Below are 24,697 nucleotides of genomic sequence, written 5' to 3'. Positions count from 1 at the left end.
AATTTGTTGTGTGGAAACAAGGAAGATTGAAAAAAATTGATTCTTTAACTAGCCATAGAAAGCTGATTGTTTGTTTGAGGAAAGACCAGTTGAAAGTACGAGAAGAAAATATCATACATTAAACAGTTGCCAACTTCAGCAACATTTGTAGGTTAATTGGAATATCATTTACAGCTTCCTGCAGAATTCTATCATTATAAAAATTGGTCATCTCTGTTGCTTTTTATTAATTCACCTTGTATAGTAGCAAGTTGTCAGCTGTCAACCATGTAGTTACTCACAGCTTTTTCTCATGCTAGCATCCATCAAATCTTTTTACAGGAAGTTGAGCATTTAATTTTTTTCAACTAGCCTTACTGCCAACATCTGTGAGCATGATTTAATTTCACCACCTGTTTTCCTGTTTGTTGGCTGACTAAGCATTCATTTATTGTCATGTAGATTGATTATAAGTGAATTGTTCCTTCCTGTTTTAAAAAATAAGTATTGTTATGCATTTCACATTACCAAATATTATTATTTTTTTCTCATAATAATGTCTATATTTTATAAAAAATGGTGTATTTGTTGTAGGTGTGTTTTATGATGCCAGTATATCTGAATTTTGGAGGAGCTATGTGTACCTATCTCCAGAGGTGGTTAGAAGTTCCAGACTTACCTGAAGATAGAATGGAAACAAATTATTGGAGACCTTTACCTACTTGGATGCAAAGTGATTTTGTACCTTTTCCATTTGAACATTATATTTCAGAATACTGGAAGGAAAAACTACCCCAAATGTTAGAAGTTGCTAATATACAAAATTTATTTAAACAGTTTGTTAATGTTCAAGAATTAGATAATGAAAGTGATTTTGATGATGATTTAAGTATTGAAGATTTCAAAGATATGTGCAGATGTAATTCCATTTCATCTGAAAATTCAGCTGAATATTCTAGTTGTCCACTTCATGGAAAACGCAAAACATATGGAAATTGTGATGAGCAATTTGCACATTGGGAACACACATTAGAAGGTTGTAAACACACATTAGAAGGTTTGGAACACACATTAGAAGGTAAGTAAACTAAGTGTTATTGTTCATTATGCAATTACTTCTTTAAGTACAAGGCAAGTGTAATCATTTCCTGATTATATATATTTTATATATATAGCATGGGTGGATCATGTATGCAGTAGAAAAATGCTGTGTTAGTTTAATTTTTTTAAAATACCTAAATATGAAATAATATCTCCGGAGCTGCATTCTGATTGTGTTCTCAGTGGTAAATTTCTGCCATGTGTGAAATGCAATATACCTTTCTTGCATCCTGTCTGCCCAAGACTCTATCATTGTTTCTCTCTATCTTTTCTTGATAATCTTTCTGTAAAAATCCTAGTAAGTGTTTCCTTTTTTATTTTTTCTTAAAATCAGGAACATTTCTATATCAGATGATCTAAAGCAAGCCACCAATGTTTTATATGCTATCAGATTCAGTCCAGGGTGTGATTGCATTTATATTGTTAGTATAAGAACATCCTTAAACTCCAGATTACAGAAAGATCAAAGTACCTTAAATAGTTTCATGGTTCACATTAAATCTGACATTTCTGAACAGGTGGCTCATTATTATGAGACAGGATGCATCCCTGAGCTAAATCATACAGTTTTCTTAGATAAGAAACCTACCAAATTCAAGCTGAAAGCAAGCGGATGGATTTTTGCTGAGAATCACACAAAGGGATATTATAAATAAACCAATTATTTTATTGGAAGAATGGTATTCACACTCTCACATTTCCAAGTGAAAAACTGTTAATCTTTCCTATACTGTTTTTAGCTTTACTGAATTCTACATTTTATTCTCCCAAACTACCATAGAAATCTGAGGGTAAGAGAGAGAGGTGTGTTGCTATCTTTTTTACTTTTCCATTTTACCTCTTAGACCCAACTGAGAGAGTAGAAGAACTGGATAAAAGGTGAAATGGGAAGGAAATCTTTTGAAGAAAAAAGGTTTGAAAAGTTTTTTGTTGGTCTTGAATCAGAAGCTTAGCTGGGCTTTAAAAATATTGGAATCAAAGGAGGACAGGCCACTTGTCCTTGTTTGCATATTTCTTAAATTAAAGTAGTGTGAGGTATCGAAGGGTTTGATGGTAATTTGCAGATATAAAGTACATGCACATAGAGTCAAGCTGCATTATTATTATTTTATTTTTATGAAACCCCAAACACGACAGGTATTAGAACCTATAATACTTGGTTCTGTGCATGGGTTGGAGGTTGAGAAGATGAAAGAAGATATTGACATTAGACTTGAACTTCTGTAGACTAATTTTCAGGAAATACGTATGAAGGAAGGTGGTTCCAAAAACGGCAGTTGAATGAATAAGCGAGGAAGATGAAAAGTTGGTTCTGTGGGTTTGGAATTGGATAGTAAATGGGTGTTGGCTGGTGGTGACACGTGTTCGGACTGTTTTGAAGGAGAGAGCAGGAATTATAGAAGCCAGTTCAGAAGAACAGCGCCCATGGAAGTATCTGTAGAAAAGGCATACAGGAGAAACAGTACATCTATGAGACAGTGAGTGGAGAGACTCTGTTAGAGATGAGTCATTAATTAACCTAACTGCCCTCTTCTGAATGGAATCTAGAAGCCTGAGAGAGGTTTTGGGGGCACCACCCCTGCTGTGGAAAAATATTTCATCGTAGGGCAGATTTGCGATTTGTACAGAGTGAACAGCTGTTTGGAAGAAAAGTAGTAGTAGTAGTAGTAGTAGTAGTAGTGACATGTGTGATGCAAGAAAGCAAGTGTATGAGCTTATGCAGCATCAGCCAAAAAAAAAAAAAAAATCACACCATTCCCTCCAAATGCCTGTAACGCCAAGAGTGAAAGTGAAAACCAAGTTGTTTAGATGCAGAGGAAGCAATATTTGTAATGTGCCTGTGCCAAGGGAGATAGAAGTCAGGATAATCCCTAAAAGAGATATATCATCTTTCCTAGAAATCAGAGTGTCACCAAAGTTAAGCATAGGAGCAGAAGAATCCTTTTTGGGAGATATAAGACAGGACTGAGTTTTAGAAGGATTGAAATCAACTAAGTTGCCTTTGTCCCACTGGAGAATTACCTGGAGATTGGCATTTAAGGAATTGGTAGCAGATATTAGAAAAGTTGAAGCTGATTGAGTAGGGCAAAGTTTCTCAAGCTGGAAAGTGGAATACAATGTGCTATCATCGGCAAAACTATGGATAGGATTTCCGGTCAATGGAAGGTCATTAATATACAAGAGGAAAAGAGAGGGGGAAAGAACTGAAGCTTGGGGGACACTAGCATTAGTGGAGAAGTTAGAAGACAGAGAGCCATCTATCATCACCCTCAGTGAGCAGTCAGAGAGAAAACTGGATAACCAATTACAAAAATACAAAAAAACAGTTGGAAAACCATAAGATGGAAGCTTGTTTAAAAGACCTTTATGCCAAACATGATTGAAAGTCCTTGAGATGTCAAGAGCAACTGCTTGAGTTTCACCAAACTTTTCCATTGAATTTGTCCATAAATGGGTAACATAAGCCAGCACATCACCATTGGATTGACACTTACAGAATCCATACTGGCGATCGTTGAACAGATGGAAGATTTCTAGATAGTTTAAGAGTTGGCGGTTAATTGATTACTCCATTACTGTAGAAAGAGTAGAAGTAATTGCAATGGGACGATAATTGGATGGGAGTGATTTGTCACCCTTTTTACGAACTGGCTGGATATGACAAAATTTTCAAGCAGAAGGAAAAACACCTTTGGAATAAGAAAGTGAAAAAAGGTGGCAAAGAACAGGAGTAAGCCCAGGAGCACAGGTTTTGAGAACAAGTGGAGAAATGTTTAGCATCAAGATTTGTCAAAATCCTTCTGATGTCTTTTTGATGGAAAACCACAGGAGGCATTGAATGGAGCGTGTTGGGAATGGTAGGAGGTGTTTTACCAAGATTGTTAATACATGAATTGGAAGAAAAATTGGATGCTAGCAGGTCAGCTTTATCCTTAGCTGAAGTGACAACAGAACCATCTGGTTTTGACAGATGTGGGAGCAGAGATGGGCAAAAGTTGCAGCTAATAGCTGTGGCAAGAGACCAGAATGCTTGGCTACCATTAGGGCAAGAAGCAAGTTTTCTACTCTTAGCCTGTTCAAAATCTATTTTGGACTGATTAATAACTGCATTACAATTGTTGCAAGCTTTGGTGTAGGCAGAAAATGAAACTGAAGAATTGGAAACAAGCCAATTACGATATGCAACGTTCTTCTCTTGAACTGCCTTAGCACATTTATTGGAAAACCAAAGTGTAGATAATGGACGAGATTTTAAAGTGGAGTGTGGAATAAAGGATTTCATCCCTACAAGAATAATTTCGCTGACACGATCTGAGCAAACGTTGACATCAGAAGTTTTGAAACAGTAATCCGACCAAGGAAAAGAAATCTTGTCATCCTATTTTGCATTCTTGTAATCAAACAACACAAGGTTGGGAATAGCCATGAGATAAAGGCTCCATTTTAGAAGAGACAATCACCAATTTGGCTGTATGGTTAGGATTGTCCAGTATTCTTGTAGGTAAATGAACAATCTGTGCAAGGTCATTAGTAACTGCAAAAGCCTTAGAATCTTGACAAGGTGGGTCTGTGTGACTAGAAAACAGAAGCCAGCTGGAGTGAACATTAAAATCACCAAGGAAAATTCCCTCACTATTAGGAAAGTTGGACTGGAGAAAGTCAAGTTGCAAAGAGAGGAAGTCAGAGAGTTCCAAGTAGGGCTCACAATACCGGTCAAAATCCTAATACCGGTATTTTTAATTTATGAAACCGGGATACCGGTATTCCAAAAAAAAAACACTTTTCGCAATAAATTTTGATGACAATTAGGTGCAATAAAGTAAGGAAAAAACAAGTAATTACTTGAATTCATGTTTTAAATCAAACTTTTATTACAATAATAAATATTGTAGCAAATATTATTAAACATACAGTTATTTTAAAAACAAAAAAAAAGCATCCACACTACCTGTCCAAATAAAGTGAGCTCTAAAGAAACTCAATAGTGTTATCGTTTAAACTGGATCTAATTCTGTTACATATTTAATTAGCGGCAGAAAACGTCCATTTGGATTCCGTGCTGGTTGGTGCTTTGTTCTGAGATAGTCGTAGACCAGTTGCAGTTTACTCCCCCCCCCCCATTCCCTCATCTTCAAAAAATCTTATTTCCTTTTTATCAAAAATAATAAAACTTTTTGGCTTTTTATGGCACTATATATGCATTAACGAAAGAAAGGATCTTATGGTTAAGCTTCGTAAGGAAACCAAGTTGTGGGGATAGGGGGTTATTTATTTATTACTTTTTATTTTTCTGTACCATAGTATTGCTGTCAGTGGCCATTGTTATGATTTTCGTACAGCAGCTCCCCACAAGCTACTTGACCGCATTAAAAAATGAGAATTTCCAGGAGCTGAGGGATTCCCCCCCCCCCCACACACACACGAGTATATGTATTATATATCGTATATATATATATATTATATGTGAGCCGTCAGTTTCTCGAGAGCAATGACACAAATATAAAACAAAAATGCAAATCTATTTACAATACATAACTGGTGTTCATTTACATCTAATTATTCATTTTTCTCATTTAATCTGTTAATACATGCTATCATTTCATTACAATTTCTCTCAATTAACAATCTCGACTCTCTCTACAGCTTCAAACACTAAACTAATGCAATCTTAATCACTTCCTCGTATTTCTCTTAATTACCAATATCAATTCTCTTCACAACAGCAATTCATAAGTCGCTAACTTAATGCTAACAATTCCATGTAATCTCTCTTAATTTAGCAATATCAATTTTCTTTACAACTTCAACCAATAAACCAACTCAAAAGTAAACATTTCCTTATTTCTCGTGTTTCTTTAACTTCAACCATACTCTAAAATAATCTCCCACTTTATTTACGTAGCATTTCTAAAACAACACAGTTCACAGGACTTACCTTCCTTCTCTTTCACGATGGGATTCCTTTGTGCGGGTTCCTTCCATGGAGTGTGGTGATCTCTCTCTCTCTCTCTCTCTCTCAGTTGAACTCTGCATCTCTGCTGTCTAGCTCTTCCAGTACCGTCTTATTTCAGGATTTCGAGAACGTTTCTCTATTAATACTGAAGGAAATTACCACAGCAGTAGTAGAAGCCAGGGCACTATCTGACTGGCTCGTTATTAAACTTCTGGATTAACTTCTAGCACAGGAACATGCTCAGCGGAACCCTTCATTATATAGCTGGACACTCCCAGAACTACCACTGGAAATCTGCAACCCCTCCGAACAACAACCACAAACTCCTCTTTTGGTGCGAGCACCTTATTTATTTCCTGCTCATTTATTGAATTGATTGCAAGTTACAATCGCCCCCGTACTACTTTTTTATAGGCAAACTTATGTGCAAACCCCAGAGGGATTTGCACACATTTACGTATCTCCCCCTATCTAATTTAAACCTGACCCAATCACGGTGTTATTCTTTAAACTCACTCTTCTTCCTTTGGTGGGAAAAACAGAATATTTTCCCCACACAACGGAATGCTTTCATCTTTTACCTCAAGATCGCCTGTTCACAATACCTTTGAACTGCTCCATACCTTTCCCTCCACACCCTTTCCCAAAATGCACTAAGTGTTGCATCCTCAAGTAGCAGTGTAATAGAGCGATTAAACTATTGTTCAGAAGCTTTTAACTTTAAAACTTCCGCACCTGCTATACCATTGTTCACCATATTCCTTAATTGCACTACCAGGCCTACTAACACTAATGGAAATATTTCTCTTAGCGAGTATAGTGTGTGTGGAAGTAAAGCACTTAAGGAAAAACAAAAATATCTAAGGAAATATATTTGTAAGATTTTATCGTCTTACAGTTTCGTGACGTTTTCAGGTTTCCGTTGCATTTTTACTGTTTATAACAAATCAGTATTAATGACTTATTAATTTGCATTATTAATAAATCATTAATACTGCAAATTCAGTATTAATGATTTATTGTTGTCGATTTTATAACCCTTATGTGAATAAATCATGGATAATTATTTTTTAAATTAGTACCAAAAAATCGGTATTGTAAGCCCTAATTCCAAGTGATTAGTGGAGTTGGGAGAACGGTAGAGACAACAGATGAATTTGACGGAATGAGGTAGAGAGATTTTAAGCCAGAGGAGATTCCAAATTACCAGGTCTCTGATAGGGAATATCGGAATGGACATATGTACAAGTACCACCTTTGAGGCAAAAGGATCATGCAGCAAATAATTTGGGCAATAATTTGAGATGACCATAGGTTGAATCAACCGATAACTGAGATTCTGTCAGAAAAAGTACATGGGGTTTGACAGACTGTAAGCAGAAATGGACATCATTGAGATTAGAACTGAGACCACGTATATTTGTGAAATGAACTAGAATATTTGGGAGGCTTAGATATTTTTGCAGATAAGCTTGCTCTATTAGTTTGACAATTCATGGTGTATTCAATAGTAAGAAAAAGTTTGGGGGGGCAGCATGCTGTGTGAAGTAATGAAATTTTTGGTTATGGCATACTCATGGTAAGAATATACCCAAATCCTTGACATAACGTGGCTTCAGCAATGTCCCTTCCCCTGCATACACATTACTCGGACTCCCTCCAGTCACTATCTGGCAGAGTAGAGGTAGCAAGATTATACACTAGTTGTTCCGAAAGCCTCCTAAAGAGTTACCAATAGGTTCGGTCTGGTGTACTAACTAGCAGCTGGCCTGCAAACACCGTTTTAGAGCCAGGGCACTATCACATTTGAAATGTAAGGAAGTTTGGATATCGCCATGGTATTCATCATAACCTAAAAAGACATCAGTCATACTGCATGATGGAAGAGATGGGGAAGGGTTGACCGGAACTTATCTCTGGAGACTAAACATAGATTCCATCACTTCAAGCCTCCAATAAGCAAATTAAGCTAGAATACAAAGCTCATGCTTTTAGTCAGTGGCTGAATTATACAAGGGTGAGTCAAATTAAAGCAAGATTTATTTGCTTGCTGACTGTAATAGTTAATCCTCAAATTAATTTCTATCACTGTTTTAGTAAATTTTTGTACTTAATTTTTATATCTCAGTTGTAAATGTCTTTTGATTGCTGCTGGTACAATTATAGGATCATCTTCTTCATGCCACCATCCTTCTAATTAACTTTGTTGCCACTTTTATTGTTTCCCAAAAACATGGAAATAAAGTTTTGACTATAGGGGTTAACACATTTGAGCTAAATTTCCACATGTTTGCAAGATCCACTGTCATTAGCAAAGTATTATCAATTAATCAAGCTAGAATCAAGGTCATTAAATTTAATTCTAATTAAAAAACTGTGTGTACCCTGTATGCAAGAAAGATGTTTTATTTTATGTGAAAACATCTTTGAAGAAAATCAAAATGATGTAAATTTTTTAAATCAAACAGTTAGAACTGAAGTTATGAACAATGTAATGTTTTATGCACACACCTACTACTTACTCTGCTGAATCACTGTTAATGACTGAATTAGCGTCATATAGGAAGTGACATCATTTGCATCATTTCCGTCTTGTATTTTCATTACCAATTGGTTTTACTTCAGTCCGAAAATGTAGTAGTGGACTTGGCAAATCCATGACCTTAGTCACCCATGTGCCATAAAAACCAAAACCAAACCGAAAATTTAGTATGTACCGCCAAAGATATTTTCACATCAAAAACATATAACGCCAATTTAAATACTACCATAACAAAAAGATAAAATAACAAATAATACTAAAACCATCCCACACATAATGAATGAAAACCTCCTTTTATAAACACTGTCCTGGAATCTGTTACAGTAACTCAAAGGAAATTGGGATAAATAAAATAGAAAACAAAGTAAAAAAAAAAATATATATATATATATATATAAAATCATGCTGACTGAAAAAAATTTAGCCTGCTAAAAAAAAAGGCATTACCAACAAGAAAGGAACTCTCCAAGTTAAAATCTATGCAGGACTGGCCCTGAAATTAGATATTGAACTTTTTAAATACCTTTCTCACTTCACTACTTGAAAAAACTTGGGGAAGGAAGATTGGATGGACCTAAAAGCAAAGAAAAGAAGCAAGACTAGAAATAACATCCCAAGTTTCTTCGAGTTGCTGTGATAGATTCCAGTTCAGAAAATAAGAAAATTTTTTATTGGAATAATAAAAATAATTTAGAAGAAAAGCATTAAATTTTTTTACTTGAATACTCTGAGTTTGTAGATGCCTGGCCTCATAGTTGAGATCCTGGAGAACTTATGGTTTGTGGGGGTTTAGCATTAGCATTAGCATTAGTAGAGGCATATGATGCAAGAAAGCAAGCTTATTCAGCATCAGCCAAAAAAAAACAAAAAAAAAAAAAAAACCAACCACTACTCCCATTTCACCCCTCCGTTCGTTCGAAATACCTGTCCAGCTGAGCCTTAAATTTGTTTAGGCTATCAACTTCAACAACAAGCGATGGGAGTCTATTCCACAAACCAACTGCCCGCTGGCTAAAGGAAAATTTCCGCACATCTATCCGACATCCGTCCTTCCTCAATTTGAATTTATGCCCTCTCAGGTGATTATTCTGAGCCAGAGGAAGAATCCCATCGGCATTGAGCATGCTCAAGCCATTCAAAGCCTTATACACCTCTATCAGATCACCTCGCCGATGCCTAGTCTCCAGGCTCTGTAATTTGCAAAACTTAAGCCTTTCTTCGTAAGAGCAACCCTTTGTTCCATTCACTAATCTTGTTGCCCTTCTCTGTACTCGTTCCAGCAGCTCTACATCCTTCTTGAAATGAGGCCTCCAGACCTGTATACAGTACTCAAGGTGTGGCCTGACCAATGCCTTATACAAGGGAATAATCACATCCCTGTCCCTGCTAGAAAAATTCCTGTATATCATTGACAAGACACCATGAGCTACTCTTGCAGCTCGTCTGCACTGCTCAGAGAACTTCATATCTGCCTGCACAATTACCCCCAGGTCCTTTTCATTCTCTACCACTGTCAGCGTAGTCCCACAGAGTTGATACGGTGATCTGGGGTTACTGTTTCCCATATGTAGTACTTTACATTTGTCAATGTTAAACTTCATTTGCCACCTCTCAGCCCATCTGCTCAACCTTTCCAGATCCTGTTGCAGCAGCATAGTATCAGTAGTGTCCTTAACAACCCTGCCAACCTTGGTATCGTCTGCAAACTTGGACATTAAGCCTGATACACCATCATCAATATCATTTATAAATACAGAAAACAACAATGGACCCAACACTGAACCCTGAGGAACTCCACTAATAACATTAGTCCACGTTGAGCAGTGTCCATTGATTACCACTCTCTGTCTTCTGCCACTCAACCATCCCTTTATCCATAGCAGCAGTTTGCCTCCAATGCCGCACTTCTCCAATTTGTGCAGCAGTCTTCCATGCGCAACAGTATCAAAAGCCTTTCTAAGATCCAAATATATAATATCAAAGTTATTCCCTGCATCCAGTTCTTTTGTGACTACATCATAGTATCCAATCAAATTGGTCAGACAAGACCTGCCCTTAACAAAACCATGCTGTGTCTGAGCTATAACTGAATTCTTGTCCAGATGATCCTGCAGTGCTTCTTTAACCAGTGTCTCCATTAATTTTCCTGGAACCGAAGTTAAACTAACAGGTCTATAATTACTTGTGTCAGCCTTTGATCCTCCTTTGTGAATTGGGGTTACATTTGCACATCTCCAGTCCGTGGGTACCTCCCCTGAGTCCAAAGAAGCTCTCATAATTATGGCTAGGGGTTTGCTTACTTCCTTTGCTGCCTCCTTTAATATAACTGGATAGATCCCATCCACCCCGGGTGCCTTTTTTATGTTTATCCTCAACAATTTCTCCTCCACTTTCCTCTCAGTTATTAGAAAATCATCTAGCTCACTGCCAATGTTTACTTCACCTACGACATTCCCCTTCCTGAATAACTCCTCATGTGTGAATGTAGATGCAAAATACTCGTTTAGATTGTTAGCCACCTGAGCTGGATCCTCAACTATTGAACCATCAACATCCAGTGGACCAATCTGATTCATCCCTTTCCTTCTTGAGTTTAAATAGGTAAAGAACTCTTTTCTGTTTTTCTTTGCATCCTTTGCCAAGGATTTCTCATAATCTGCCTTTGCCTGCCTAATCTCCTTTGTGACTTGGTTACAGACCAACTTATATCTATCATAGGCTTCCATGTCACCCATTAATTTGTATGTATCCCATGCATTTTTCTTCTCTGCCATATGTCTCATTAGTTCATCTGACAACCATTTAGGCCTGAACCTTGAACAATATTTCTTGGTTGGTATGTAAAGCCTGGTAGCTTCCAAGATTAGTTCCTTGAATGCTTCCCATTTTGAATTTGCTGTTGGTAACAGCATCAGTTGGTCCCACTGTATAGAATTTAAATACTGTCTCAGACCATCATAGTCGCCTTTACGAAAGCAAAAACCCTTCCCTTTACCTCTGATGGTAGTTACCTCCTTGAGTAAATCCCACTTCAGCACACTGTGATCACTGCCACCCAGTGGTTCCTTTATCTGCAGATTCCTAATGCATGAAGAATCACTACTGATAATCAGATCAAGAGTATTACTCCCTCTAGTTGCCTCCCGAACATGCTGGTGTAGAAAACAATCATCCAATAAATCCACAAAAGCCTTGCTAGTGTGTGAGTGACCAACCCACAAATTCCAGTCAATATCTGGGAAATTAAAATCCCCCATTATAAGACTCTCTGATTTACTGGCCCATTCTATTTCCCTGTACAGTATCTTATTATACTCATCAGAGTCATTAGGCCTATAGCACACTCCTACTCTCAATTTTGATTTACCTATGCTTATGTCACACCAAACTGACTCGACACTGCCCTGTCCATCAATGTCGACTGGCTTCACTTCCTTGGATTTTATGTGTTTTTTAACTAATAGCATAACCCCTCCTCCCCTCCTGTCCTGTCTATCCTTTCTATACACATTGTACTCCCCAAATTCCAGTTCTGCATTCCTTATATCTGTGTGACACCACGTCTCTGATATCCCAACAATATCTGCCTTTGATGTTTTGAGCAGTACCTCAAATTCATCAAATTTATTTACTAAACTCCTAGCATTGGTGTACACGCAAGTATACATGCACCTGTTTCTATTCTTAGCTACCCTAACACAACCCATGTGTTTACTTGTACCGTAATGACTTCCAGCAGTCTCTGAAATATCCTGCATCTTGTTTTTCAGGCTTCTGCTCATTCCAATAGAAGCAGTGCAAGAATCTCTTTCACCTCTGCCAGTGGCTACTGTTAACCCATTAGTCTTTGTCTCCCCCCAAGCTAGCAGTTTTCCGACCCACCTAACACTGCCTCGATAGCATCAGCAAATATTCTTGCACCCTTTCTATTTAAGTGTATCCCATCCCTGTAGAAGCAATCTCTCCTGTTAACAAGTACATTCCAGGCTGAAAAAAATTCTACCCCTTGAGCCTTGCACAATCTTTCCAGGGCTGAATTGATCGACAAGGCTCTCATCATATACTCCCTCCTATCGTGTCTGGGCAGAATTGCAGACACTTTCAAATTCAACCCTACTTCACGGCTTTTTTTCAACAGTGACCTGTACTTGTTAAGTAATTCCGCTGGTCTCCTACTCTTAATATCATTAGTGCCAACGTGTACAACTATATCACCTTTTGTGCCCTTAAAAGATGATATCTGCTCTACAACGTCATCAACCTTTGCCCCTGGCAGACATACCCTGGTCCTGTTCCACCTATCCTTTTTACAAAGCATGTTCCCCGTTTCCCTGACAATAGAGTCACCAACAACTACTAGTTCCTGTGGGACCAGCGCATTCTGCCTTGGGGGCTGCCTCTGTGTTGCAAGATGACCAAGTGCAAGCTCTGGCGTTGATGTGGGCAGCTGAGAGCATGATGGGCCCCTCAATTTATTTCCTTCGAGGGCATCCACCCTGTCCTTCAAGGTCTCATATAGGCCCATAACAACGCCGAGTTGTCGCCTAATTTCCTTGCACTCCTTGCATTGTGCGCACACAAAGACATCCCCCATGGCAGTATCATGTCCCGTACCCGATTGCTCCGCAAACATCAAGCAAACAGTGCATCTTAAAAGGCTGTGATTCAGAGGGCAACTGCCCCCCTCAGTTCTCCCCTGAGTCACAGCACTCCCATTAGCTTGAGCCTTTTGCTTTGCTGCTCTGGTCAGGGTCATGATTTCGATTTAAATGTCAATAAAAGTACAATTCAAGAACAAAATTAAAAACCTTAAACTTGTATCTTAACACAGTTATAACGCTATATTTATTTTTCAGTATCGAGTGTTATCTACGAGTTCCCTTTATATAACTTCCGTATCAAGTATGTATTAATTATTTGTTACGTTTGTACTCTAAGTCGTTATATATATATATAGTTAAAAGTACAATTTAATTGACAATGAAGTTTAACAAGATTAATAGATCTACTGATTAACTGACAATATTATATTATGCACTATACTATACAAAGCTAATGCTATCGAATTCCGGATATGCTGTATCGCGTTTCAGTAACGAGTGTTATCTACGAAATTCCTTTATATAACTTCCGTATCAAGTTATGTATTAATTATTTATTTTTACTAATTATTTATGTTCCGTAACCTAAGTGGTTATATGTATAGTTAAAAGTACAATTTAATTGCCAATGAAGTTCGACAAGATTAATAGATTTTACTGATTAATTTTCACGTAACAATGGCGGCCTATTATGAACGGTAAACACGTGGATTTGATACCCTTTCCGATACTAAGTAATACCTACAAATCTCTATCTAAGTTACTTTAACTTTAAGTACCGTAAATAGGAATATAAAGCTACTCTAGAAATAAGTTAATATGTCAATTTAAACTAATAAAGCAGAAAATAAATCAGAAAAAAACTTCTCTGTTCCAAGAGCGGCAGAAAGGCACGTCCGCACAGGAAAGTCTCGTCCTCAACTCCCCCCTTAGCGGAAGTGATGGATAATGTCTATAGAAAACATGTTTCTGATAGAATCAGTAGGTTTACACTTAGGGAGTTTTTATTTGTCCTCATACTACCCAACATTTCATTGGTTTCCAGTCTAAATTTTTAGATTTGTTCAGTTCTTTTGTATGTGTTTTGAAAATTAGTATAATGATTTGTTTCTTAGAAATGAACCATTGATTTGTTTGTTTTCTTTTGCAGAAAACAAACTAATAGAAAAAGGTCAACAATCCCTTTCTGTAGATTTTATCTCATTTGTAGTTTCTGATTGATATCATGAAATCTGCTTCACACAGCTCCTTCACTATTGCAACCTGTATTAAAAAATGATTGGGTTCAACCAATTTTACTCTTTTTGTTATAAAAAAATATTCGATCACTGTGCAGAGGTATATATGACACTTCCATCACCACAAAACTGTTATGCACTCAATATTTCAGCTTAGTGTAATCTCTCCCAATTAGAACTCTGATTTGGTACACTGTGATGATGAATCAATAAATTCATAATTTTATATATACTTAATCAACTTTGGTGTTGTGACTATGAAGATTAGCATGCTTGTTAGCAGTAAATGCCTGTGAGTGGCTACCTTCCTTTAAGTCAGGGTTCCAAATTAAGAATTGCCAAGGTGTCTTGGTCATGCTGTATAAAGTGCTATGGCCAAATGCAGCATGGCCATCTTTATGCTTCAAGCAGCGTAACATGCTATTCATGTACAACCAACCAACCTAATTTGGAATGGGGGCCAAGTCCTTTGGGAACAGCATATGTCAAATGCACTGCACATTTCAATGTTAGTTAGCAATTCCTCTGCAATGTATAAATAAATATATTAATTAATTAATTAATTAATGATATTTGGGAGATGGAACACTACGTGGTTGTCATAAATAGTTTATCAGATTAACTACGTAGCTAGTCTTTAAGTCAATAATCTATATATCCAATAATTATTTGATTTATAGATGATTCCACTTAATGAAACATTCACCTGTGAAATGCATGCAAATTAATGGATAAATACTGTTGGGTATTTCTGGAAAGCATTTTTTTGTTCTTAACATTCAAGATTAATATTTATATTATTAACTATTTATAGTTAATAATATTAAACAATGATAATATTATTAACAATATTAAATAATAATAATATTATATTAACTATTTATAGTTAAATTTTTTTGGTAAATTGGAAATTAAAAAAATGAGATGAAAGACTGAGAAAATTCCATCTTTTATCTCATCTTTTCATCTGCCAGCAGCTATTAACAGTACTGGTATAAGCAAATTTATCGAGCGTTTGTGATGAGATATTGAAAAGATATCCTGACAATGAGTTAGAGGAATGGAAGATCTTTGATTTGGTTAATCTTGAAGACAACACAGCTTTCTAGTCTGAAACACATGAGTTAATAAAACTGTTGTCAAGTCTAGTGAATTGTTAAATGTACCTGATCAAGGTAGTGTCTGTGAAAGCTACAAACAAAAAAGCGACTTCTAATACGAGGACCGGTACGAAAGTAACAATTCCTAAGTTTTTGCTTTCAAGTCTGGTGCCAAAGATCATTTCGTGTGTCACTGAGTGGTCACTAGAAGTCTCTAGTTTCATCATACTGAGTTGTGCTGTGATCAGTTTCGTGAGTGCAGCACACAGATAGTTCAAAATGGTGGATGTTAAAAATATACATATCAAGCAAAGACTGGTGATTGCATTCCTTACCACGGAAGAAGTGATGCCAAGAAATCCATATGCATCTCAGAAATGTTTATGGTGACAATACTGTAACTGCAAGTACAGTTAGACATTGGGTAATACAATTTAAGAGTGGGGAAAGTGACATTGTTGACAAGTTGACAAGCCCTAAAGTGACTGTCCAGTAATGTCAGTGACAACAGACAAGAAGAGCCGGATCAATGCACTGACCAAAGAGGACCACCACATCACAACACATGAATTGTGCGATGTAGTAGGTATAGGGAAACCTGCTGTGATAACCATCACAAAGGAACTAGGCTACAACAAGGTTTTCTCCCAATGGATCCCAAAAATGCTGACACATGAGCACAAAGAAGCCCAGAAAGTCATCTGTATGGAACTCCAGCACTATGAGAGTGAAGGATAGATTTTTCTTTCATGCAGTCACAGGTGACAAAACCTGGGTCCAACATTATGACCCTGAAACAAAGTAATAGTCGATGGAGTGGCACCATCAAAATTCACTGCACAAGAAGTTCAAAAGACAGCCTTCTGTTGGTAGTCATTGCAAGTGTTTTAGGACAAAGATAGGTATTGCTTGTGGACTTCTTAGAGTGTGGCAGCACAATCAACTCAGATCAATAAGTGGAAATGTTGAAAAAGTTGAAACCTGCATCCATTAAGTTTGACCAGACAAAAACCTTAATGAGGTTCTTCTCCATGATAATGCACGACCCCACACCATTCTGCACATAATGAGTCCATTGCAAAACTGGGGTGCACTATTCTTCCTCACCCCTCTTATAGGGTGCCTCCATAGCCAGGTGGGCAGGAGCGGCAGTGCGTAGCACACGCTTCTTGATTAGACTGTGGTTCGAACCCGTGACCACCAAATACGGAGGATGCGGAAAGGTCAGGAAGTGACCACCGCATATCCTCGGAGCAATATGGCCTTAGTTGCTAATGCTCCTAAAAAAAAACCAAATAACAAATAATAACCCTCTTATAGTCCAGATCTTGCTCCTTCTGGCTATCACCTCTTCGACCTTCTGAAGGAACCCATTTTGTGGACAACGACCAGCTCAAGCACAGTATTCGCAAAGCCCTTCAGAGCAAGAGTAAAGACTTTCACAGGATTTGAATACAATGTCTGACTCAGAGATGGTGGAAGTGCTTAGAAAATGATGGTGACTTTGAGAAAAAATAACAGTATGTTTACTAATGATTGAGGGTTAATTGATGTAAAAGGCATAGTTGTAGGAATTAAATTTTCTGAGGAAAAAAAAAGAAGGAATTACTTTTGTACCGCTCCTCATACATGATAAATGAGAAAATAAGAGCAGGTATAATGAAGTTGTTTAATAATAATTATAGGCCTACTTTCACATGATCCATTTAATCTTTTGCTCTTCTAATGATGTTTCATGGTACAATCTAAACATCCATTGCCGATTGTGAACCAATGTTTAATCTGATGAACGTTGCCAATTATAAGTCAAGAAACTGACTATAATTTTTTGATCATTTTAACTGCTGGATGAAGAATAAATACTCTCCACTTTTCTTCCAGTCAGATTCTGTCAGAACTGCTGACTGATGCGACAAGTACTAGAGCACTTACAAGCTAGGAAAAGGAAAATATGTAAAAAAGTTGTCTTGCAAAAAGTAAAAACTAGTATGTTAATTTGTTTTAAGTAAATGTTGATTTAATATGAATTAATGTTGATTTAATATAATATGCCTTTATTACTATGCAATTCTGTAGAAGTAATAATCACTGAATACTTCTATCCTAGGTTTTAACTGAATTTGAAAATATACTGTGTTTTATGCAATGCTAAAGAAATACCACTAAACAATCAAAAAAAAAAGTCTGTAGATTAATGACTCCAAAGTGTGCACAGAATTTGGGGGGGGGGAGAGATGTATGCTCCTGGTGATTTAAAAAGCAAAGAAAAAATAAAAACATTTTTAAACATTAGAAAGTGGAAATTTTGGTATTGTGACTATCAAAAAATGCTTAATTTTTTTATTCCCACATGGGATTGTACATTCTCACATATTTAATCTTAGCATATAGTAACAAATAGTAAAATAAATTAAGTCCAATTTTATCTTTGGCCTTTTTTTGATGTACTAAATATTTGATTCTTAATTTCAAAGTTATAGTTCAAAAGTCAGTTCATAATGTTGGAAACACTTTTCCACATATATTTATATATTTCCATATATATTTATATATATACTATCATTGATTTATATTAGATATTAACATAAATTAAATTATAATAAAGTGAATAAATAAATAAATAAATTAATAAATAATTAGGCATTCATTAGAGGCAGCGACATGCAATTCCTCCATATGAAGCTGAAATACATCCAATATTTTAAATTAAATAAAATAAAACATAAGCCAGTAGTATGGCAAAAACTGTAGAGCGAAAATTAACATAAAAATAACCCAAATAAACAAACAAACGAAAAAAGGAATAGACATAATAGTAGCCCGATAACCCTTGTATAATTTCGAGTTTTAAATCCGATTAATAAAAACTATACAAATTTTAGAATGCCAATTATATAATAATTTAGCGGTACCCCCCCAGAGGTACCAGTTCCGAAACACGTGAAATATCACCAAAAGAGGGTTAAAGGAACTACCAAACGATAAAATCAAAATAAATTAAAGTAAAATATAGACTGACCATCATGCCCCATATCGACAGAGGACCATGAGGCCAATAATGGTCATGGAATCGCTGCATTTCAATCGCTATACAAATCGTCGCCTTGGTGAAAAGATCGAAGTACCATTTCACACTCCCTCCTCCGATCGATCCACCAGTGCAGAGGATTTGCACGGCGGTGGTCCTTATGCAGTGAAAAATAATGTACCTCTGGGGGGGGTACCGCTAAATTATTATATAATTGGCATTCTAAAATTTGTATAGTTTTTATTAATCGGATTTAAAACTCGAAATTATACAAGGGTTATCGGGCTACTATTATGTCTATTCCTTTTTTCGTTCGTTTGTTTATTTGGGTTATTTTTATGTTAATTTTCGCTCTACAGTTTTTGCCATACTACTGGCTTATGTTTTATTTTATTTAATTTAAAATATTGGATATATTTATATATATATATTTATATATATATTTTTTTTTTTTTTTGTTGTCATGACTGAATTATGAGCAATGGAAGCACTTTATGACATGTTTAAAGTCAAAATCTGTCTTTATTATTATTATTACTACTAGCCATATAGTGTAGGGAAGCCTGAGGCTTATGGTGCACCAGCTAAAAAAAAATTACGAGTTACCCTGAGAGAGAGAGAGAGAGAGAGAGAGAGAAGTAGAAGGGAAACCACCAAGAAAGAGAAGAATGGTAATATCCAGCTCAGGACCCTGGGTGTGCCAAGCCCATACTCACCAGATGTGAGCCCCTGGGGTTAATTTATTTCTTGTTATGAATAATTATGAATGCTGCTCAAGCATTTCATGGTACTGTATGTACCACTTCAGCAATGACTGGGATGCGTTCTCTCTCTACAGTAATGTCAGCTTGCACACATGACATACCTGCCAATTCTCTGTATTTAAAATGGAGAATTTGTCTTTTTGATTTCTTTTGTTCACTTCTCTATCTAACCATCAGAACTGAAAACTGCTCCTAGTTTCCAGGAGCTGTTTCCAGTACCTGGCAAGTGATAAATAAGTTGTCTCCATGGGTGGTTGAGGTTGGCAGCTTGGGGAGTTTCAAAGGTCAGTTGGATAGGTACACCTATGGGAGGAAGGAGTTAATAGGTAGTTTGTTTTATTTGTAATTTTTTATTTTATTTTATTATTATTAATTTGGCTGGTGCAGCAAAAGCCTCAGGCTTCCTTGCACCATATGGCTAATACTATATGGTTTATAATAGGTGGCAGCATAAGAATAGATTTGAAAATTGGAGGAAGAGATTGCTTCTGATAGCCTCATTTGTCTATCGCTTCTCAGCCTTTTGGCTAAGATCAAAGTACAAAAATACTCTGGAACATATATCCAGAAGATAATGAAATTGAATCGTAATTATAGACAAACAGAATAATATAAAAAAATAAAATATTGTTTTTGTTTTGTTACAAATATTTTTTAATTCTGATTTGATTTTTAATAATAATGCATTGAAAGTCAATTTCAATGTAATGTTTGACAGTTAAGTCAAAATAAGAACAAATTAATATTTTTATATAAAGTTTTCATTTTTTAAATTCTTAAACTTCTGCAAAGAAACACACTCCATGGAGCCATCTTCTAACAATGAGAGCCAACATGTTTGGCAGATTCATTCATGAAAAGGTTAAAAACGTTATTTGATAATTAATTTTGGAAAAATGAAGCAAGGAAGATAACATCAGCCACAAAAAGAAGGGGGAAAAAAATCAATGAATGTTATTTTCCTAACTTCATTTACTTATTTCTGTCAATTATTTGTCCAATCCCTCTTTAAATTTAGATAAAATTGTCTATATTGACAAATGAGATTGTCTATATTGTATATATAGACACATGGGATTTTATTTCAATCATTCTTTCATATCGGGTTGTATAGTTTCTCCCAAGTACTTCCTTTTCTACAGTGAAAAGTGATAAGTACTAACCTTTTACCCAAATTGTTTGTTACTCTAGGATTAGTGTGGTGTAGCATTTTCCAGTATTAAATAATAGCTGCTATTTCTCAACCCTTCCAAGATTTCAAGAAGTCTTTGGCTAAGAATGTGAAGAACAGTTGCAATTTTATATCAACAGTAGAAGGAAAGGGATGAATCACATTGGTCCACTACATATGAATTTTATAACTATAGATAATCCTGCTTAGGTTTCTGATAAACTGAATACATACATGTACATTAACACATGAGGAATTTTTCAGAAATGGGGATGCCAGAAGTATATCAAATTCTAACAGGGAGCTAAATGATTTTGTAATAACTCAGAGGAAAGTGGGAGATAAATTGTTGAAGCTAAATTAAATAAAGCCCCTGGGGTTGAAGGAACCTATCCAATTATATTAAAAAAGGGCAACAAAAGAGGTAAGCAAACCTTCAGCCATAATTATGATCATCAGTCTTGCATATGTTTTCACATGCAAGACTGATGTGCATTTTGGGGCAGTGTGACATTAGGACAAAGTTACTGCTATGGGTAATGGGACAGTTGAGTGGCAGAAGACCGAGTGATTATTAATGGTGACTACTCTAATTTGGATTAATTCTTTGACTAATATTATTAAGGGAATCCTCAGGCTTCAATGCTGTGAGCACCTTATTGTTTTCAATATTTATTAATGAAAACGATGAAGGCATATTAAGTTTAATATCTAAGTTTGCTGATGATACAAATGTTGGCAGAGTGGTTAATAATAGGAGTCAGGGTATGCTATTGCAACAAGACATAGGCCAAGATGCCAAGAAGTAGCAATTGAGATTTAATGTTGGCAAATGCGAGGTACTGAATGTTGGTAACAGTAATCTCCAAATAAAAATACCAACTGGGTACTGAATGTTAATAACAGTAATCTCCAACTAAAAATACCAAATAAAAATACCAACTTATCCTGAGTGTGGTGATGCCACACTCAAGATAATAGAGAACAAAAAAGATCTAAAGGTAATTGTACAGTATGAATTTCTCTGAGCATTGCAGGCTGCTAGGACTGGTTATGGGGTTTTGTCAATAATATACATGAATTTTGCCAGCAGACTCAAGGAGGTGATTATCCCATCCCATTGTATAAAGCAGTTTTTAGGCTGCATCTTGAGTACTGTGTTCAAGTTTGTAAACCTCATTTTAGGAAGGTTATGTATCTATTATAATTGGTACAAAGTAGAGCAACAAGATTAGTCGGGGTTACAGAATGGTATTCTTATAAAGAAAGACTTCGGTCTGCAAATTGCAGCATCTGGAAACTAGGCACCCTGCAAGGAGACCTGAAGTGTTTGAGGCTTTAAATGGATTGAGTGAACAAATTGCTGATAGCATCCTTACTCTTTCTTGAATGACATAAATCTGTATTGGAGATGGATAGTTGCGAGAAAGATGTGTGAAATTTTGCTTTCAGCCAGGGTAATTGAGTTTTGTTATGAACTTTCGTCTTGTATTGTGGATATGGATAATTTGAATAAATTGAAAGAACAATTAGACAAATTATTAGAGGAGACGGACAGATGATGTGGGTAGGGTGTTTTATTTTTTATTTTATTTTTTTTATAAATGTTCCAGTAGGACTATTTACAGTGCGAAAATTTAATCTACCTCTTCTAACTACTATTATTAGCTACAAGCCGAGTTTTCTATAATGCTTAACTATGCATCAGTAGTGTCATCATATATTTTTATACTTCTTCTATTCAAGTATGTTGCATCTTGAGAACAGTAACTTGTTGAACTTCTGTTGATTGACAAGGTTCAACAAATAAATACTCTGCTTCACACCTGGGTAAAATTACAGGCACTCACTTTAAATCCTAACTCATGATTTTTTTCTCAACATCACCTAATAACTTCAAACTAAGACCTAATTTTACCTAAACTTAATATCATTAGTACTACACTATTGCCTTTATCATTAGTATCAGTATATTATATTGATACTAATAATAAAGTAATGAATAAATAACTTAATGTAATACATAGCTTGATATAACAAATTACCCTTTGTTCTCTTAAAAAATGGCTATTGTTTTTTTTTTTTCTGTTAGTTATTGGCGCAACAGCTTCTGTGGCCATAATGCACCTACCTTACAAGGTTTTTTTGCAGTACTCTGATCCAAGCCCGAGGTGCGATTCGAACCCTCGACCTTTGGGTTGCCAGGCAGGCACTTTACCCACTCGGCTAGCCCGGTCGGCTGTGACTATTGTGTCAGAGTTAATGATATCATTAACTTTTGCTCCTGGCAGACACACCTGTTTCACCTGTCTTTATTACACATTATTGAGTTACCCAGAATTATAACTTCTTTTGGAACTAGTGTGTAACCTCATGGGTTCACATCTGGTGAGTATGGGCTTGGAATAGCCAGGGTCCTGAGTTGCTGGATATCATCATTCTTCTCTGTTTTGGTGATTCCTTCCTACTTCTCTCTCTCTCTCTCTCTCTCTCTCTCTCTCTCTCTCTCTCTCTCTCTCTCTCTCTCAGGGTACTCATTTTTTTTTTTTTTTTTGGCTGGTGCAGCTTAAGGGCTTTCTTGTACCATATGGCTAATAATGATAGTCTCCACTGCTCCCTTCCTTTAGCCCTATGCATAAATGTTGGCTCTGGCATTGAGTTGAACATAAGTATCTGATGAGCTCCCTGATTTAATTTATTTTTCCATTGCATTAAATCTTTTCTTCAGGCAGTCATTCTCATCCTATAGCCGCTGGGCTATTTTGGGTAGTAAGTAGTTATTGCTTGAGTGGATTAACAGATTTGGTATCTCTACAGTTTACATGCTAAAAATCTCAATAGCTTGAAAAACTAAAGAAATTTTTTCTTCTTGCTAATTTTTTACATATTTTTACTTTGTAGATGTAGAAGAAATGTTAACTCCTGAACTGTTTCTCTCTCCAGAAATAAGTAATCAGTTTAAACAAGTTCGCAAAGTGCAAAATGCACGAAATAGACTTCAAAGGAAACATAAAGACAAAACATCTAAAAAGGTTAGTTTTTATAAAATAACAACTTTTATGAAAAGTATAAATTTGGGATAATTTGTCATTGCTCTATTGAGTATTTATTGGCCATACTGTGCTTTTCAAGGTCTTTGGTGCAGTATTACTGCCTGGCATTAAAATCTGATATATTTACAATTAACAGTTAAAAATGAGTTCAGAGACCCATTCATAGAAGAAATGAAAAGAATTCCGATAGGTTTGCACCTTCTCCTGTTATATGTTTAAGTAGGTTCCCAGATATGCAACAGGGACTTGAAAGATTCATGCATATTGCTTTCCAGGTAAATACATTATTGAGAATATTGTGAATGGAGAGTGACAATGTGAATATTGGTGTGGGTCTTCCTTAGTAAGCAAGAAGGTGTAAGTTATGTAGGTATGACTAATGTGCACCCTGGAAAGAATGGCCTTGTGTGATTTCATTCAACCATGGAGAAAATGTTCTTTGCCAAATTACAGCATCCATTAGCTGCTGCAGCTCTTGCCCTAAAAAACGTGAATAAACTACCTATCTCTATTATCTACTCAAAAGCAGATAAAGCTTTTGAGTAGATAATAGATTGTATCAGTTTCTTCATGGCAGTGTCTCTTCCAGTAGAAAATATAGTATTTACACTGCAGAATTGTATGCAATCAAATTGGCATTGGACAACATATATAATAACTATTTCACAGTTGTAACACATGCAGGCCTATGAATGCAGTTTCTGATATTCAGACTATTTTCTCTTCCTCTCATTTCATTTTGAAAGATCAAATCTTGTCACTTCAAATTGGACAGTCAGTGACCTTTTTGCTGGATATCAAGTCACATTGACATTCCATGAAATGAATGTGTGGACCATACTGCAAAACAATCTGACATTGTCTTCTCCATTGCTTTCAGATTCCTTACTGACTACACAAATCTCAAAAACAGCATGCAGAGCTAACTGGTGTTAACTATGGCAAGCTCAAATGAGCAATAAATTTCTACAGATCAAGCATAAACTGCAGCTGGGTAAATAACTCCAGACAAAACAGGCAAGAAGTGGTTTTAGTTTCACGTCAGCCACTCACATTTGATACACCTCTTTTACTTATGGAAAAAAGTCCTTGGTGTGCATTTTGTCTAACCCAACTAAATTCTAGTTGATGGTTGCAGGATAGATTTGCGGAAATTTGCCTTCAGC

General features: G+C 36.1%; 1 protein-coding gene across 3 annotated transcripts in view; it reads left to right on the top strand.

Moving 5' to 3' along the window:
* The window catches only part of LOC150088952 (uncharacterized), a 112,859-nt gene that overhangs the window by 55,754 nt on the left and 32,408 nt on the right, over positions 1-24,697 (top strand). The window contains exons 8-9 of one of the 3 annotated variants that reach the window (XM_090370963.1): positions 574-1,015; positions 23,380-23,510. In XM_090370963.1, the coding sequence (XP_090227089.1) occupies positions 574-1,015; positions 23,380-23,510 (573 nt within the window). Of the gene's footprint in view, positions 1-573; positions 1,058-23,379; positions 23,511-24,697 lie in introns of all 3 variants that reach the window. The other 2 variants (XM_090370964.1, XM_090370962.1) reach the window with 2 other exon arrangements.

The sequence above is a fragment of the Mastigoproctus giganteus genome, chromosome 3 (genome assembly GCF_048544385.1).
Source record: "Mastigoproctus giganteus isolate SK-2022 chromosome 3, ASM4854438v1, whole genome shotgun sequence".
NCBI lineage: Eukaryota > Metazoa > Arthropoda > Arachnida > Uropygi > Thelyphonidae > Mastigoproctus > Mastigoproctus giganteus.
Note: the sequence above shows the minus strand (reverse complement) of the source record. Positions and strands in the feature narration are given on the sequence as shown.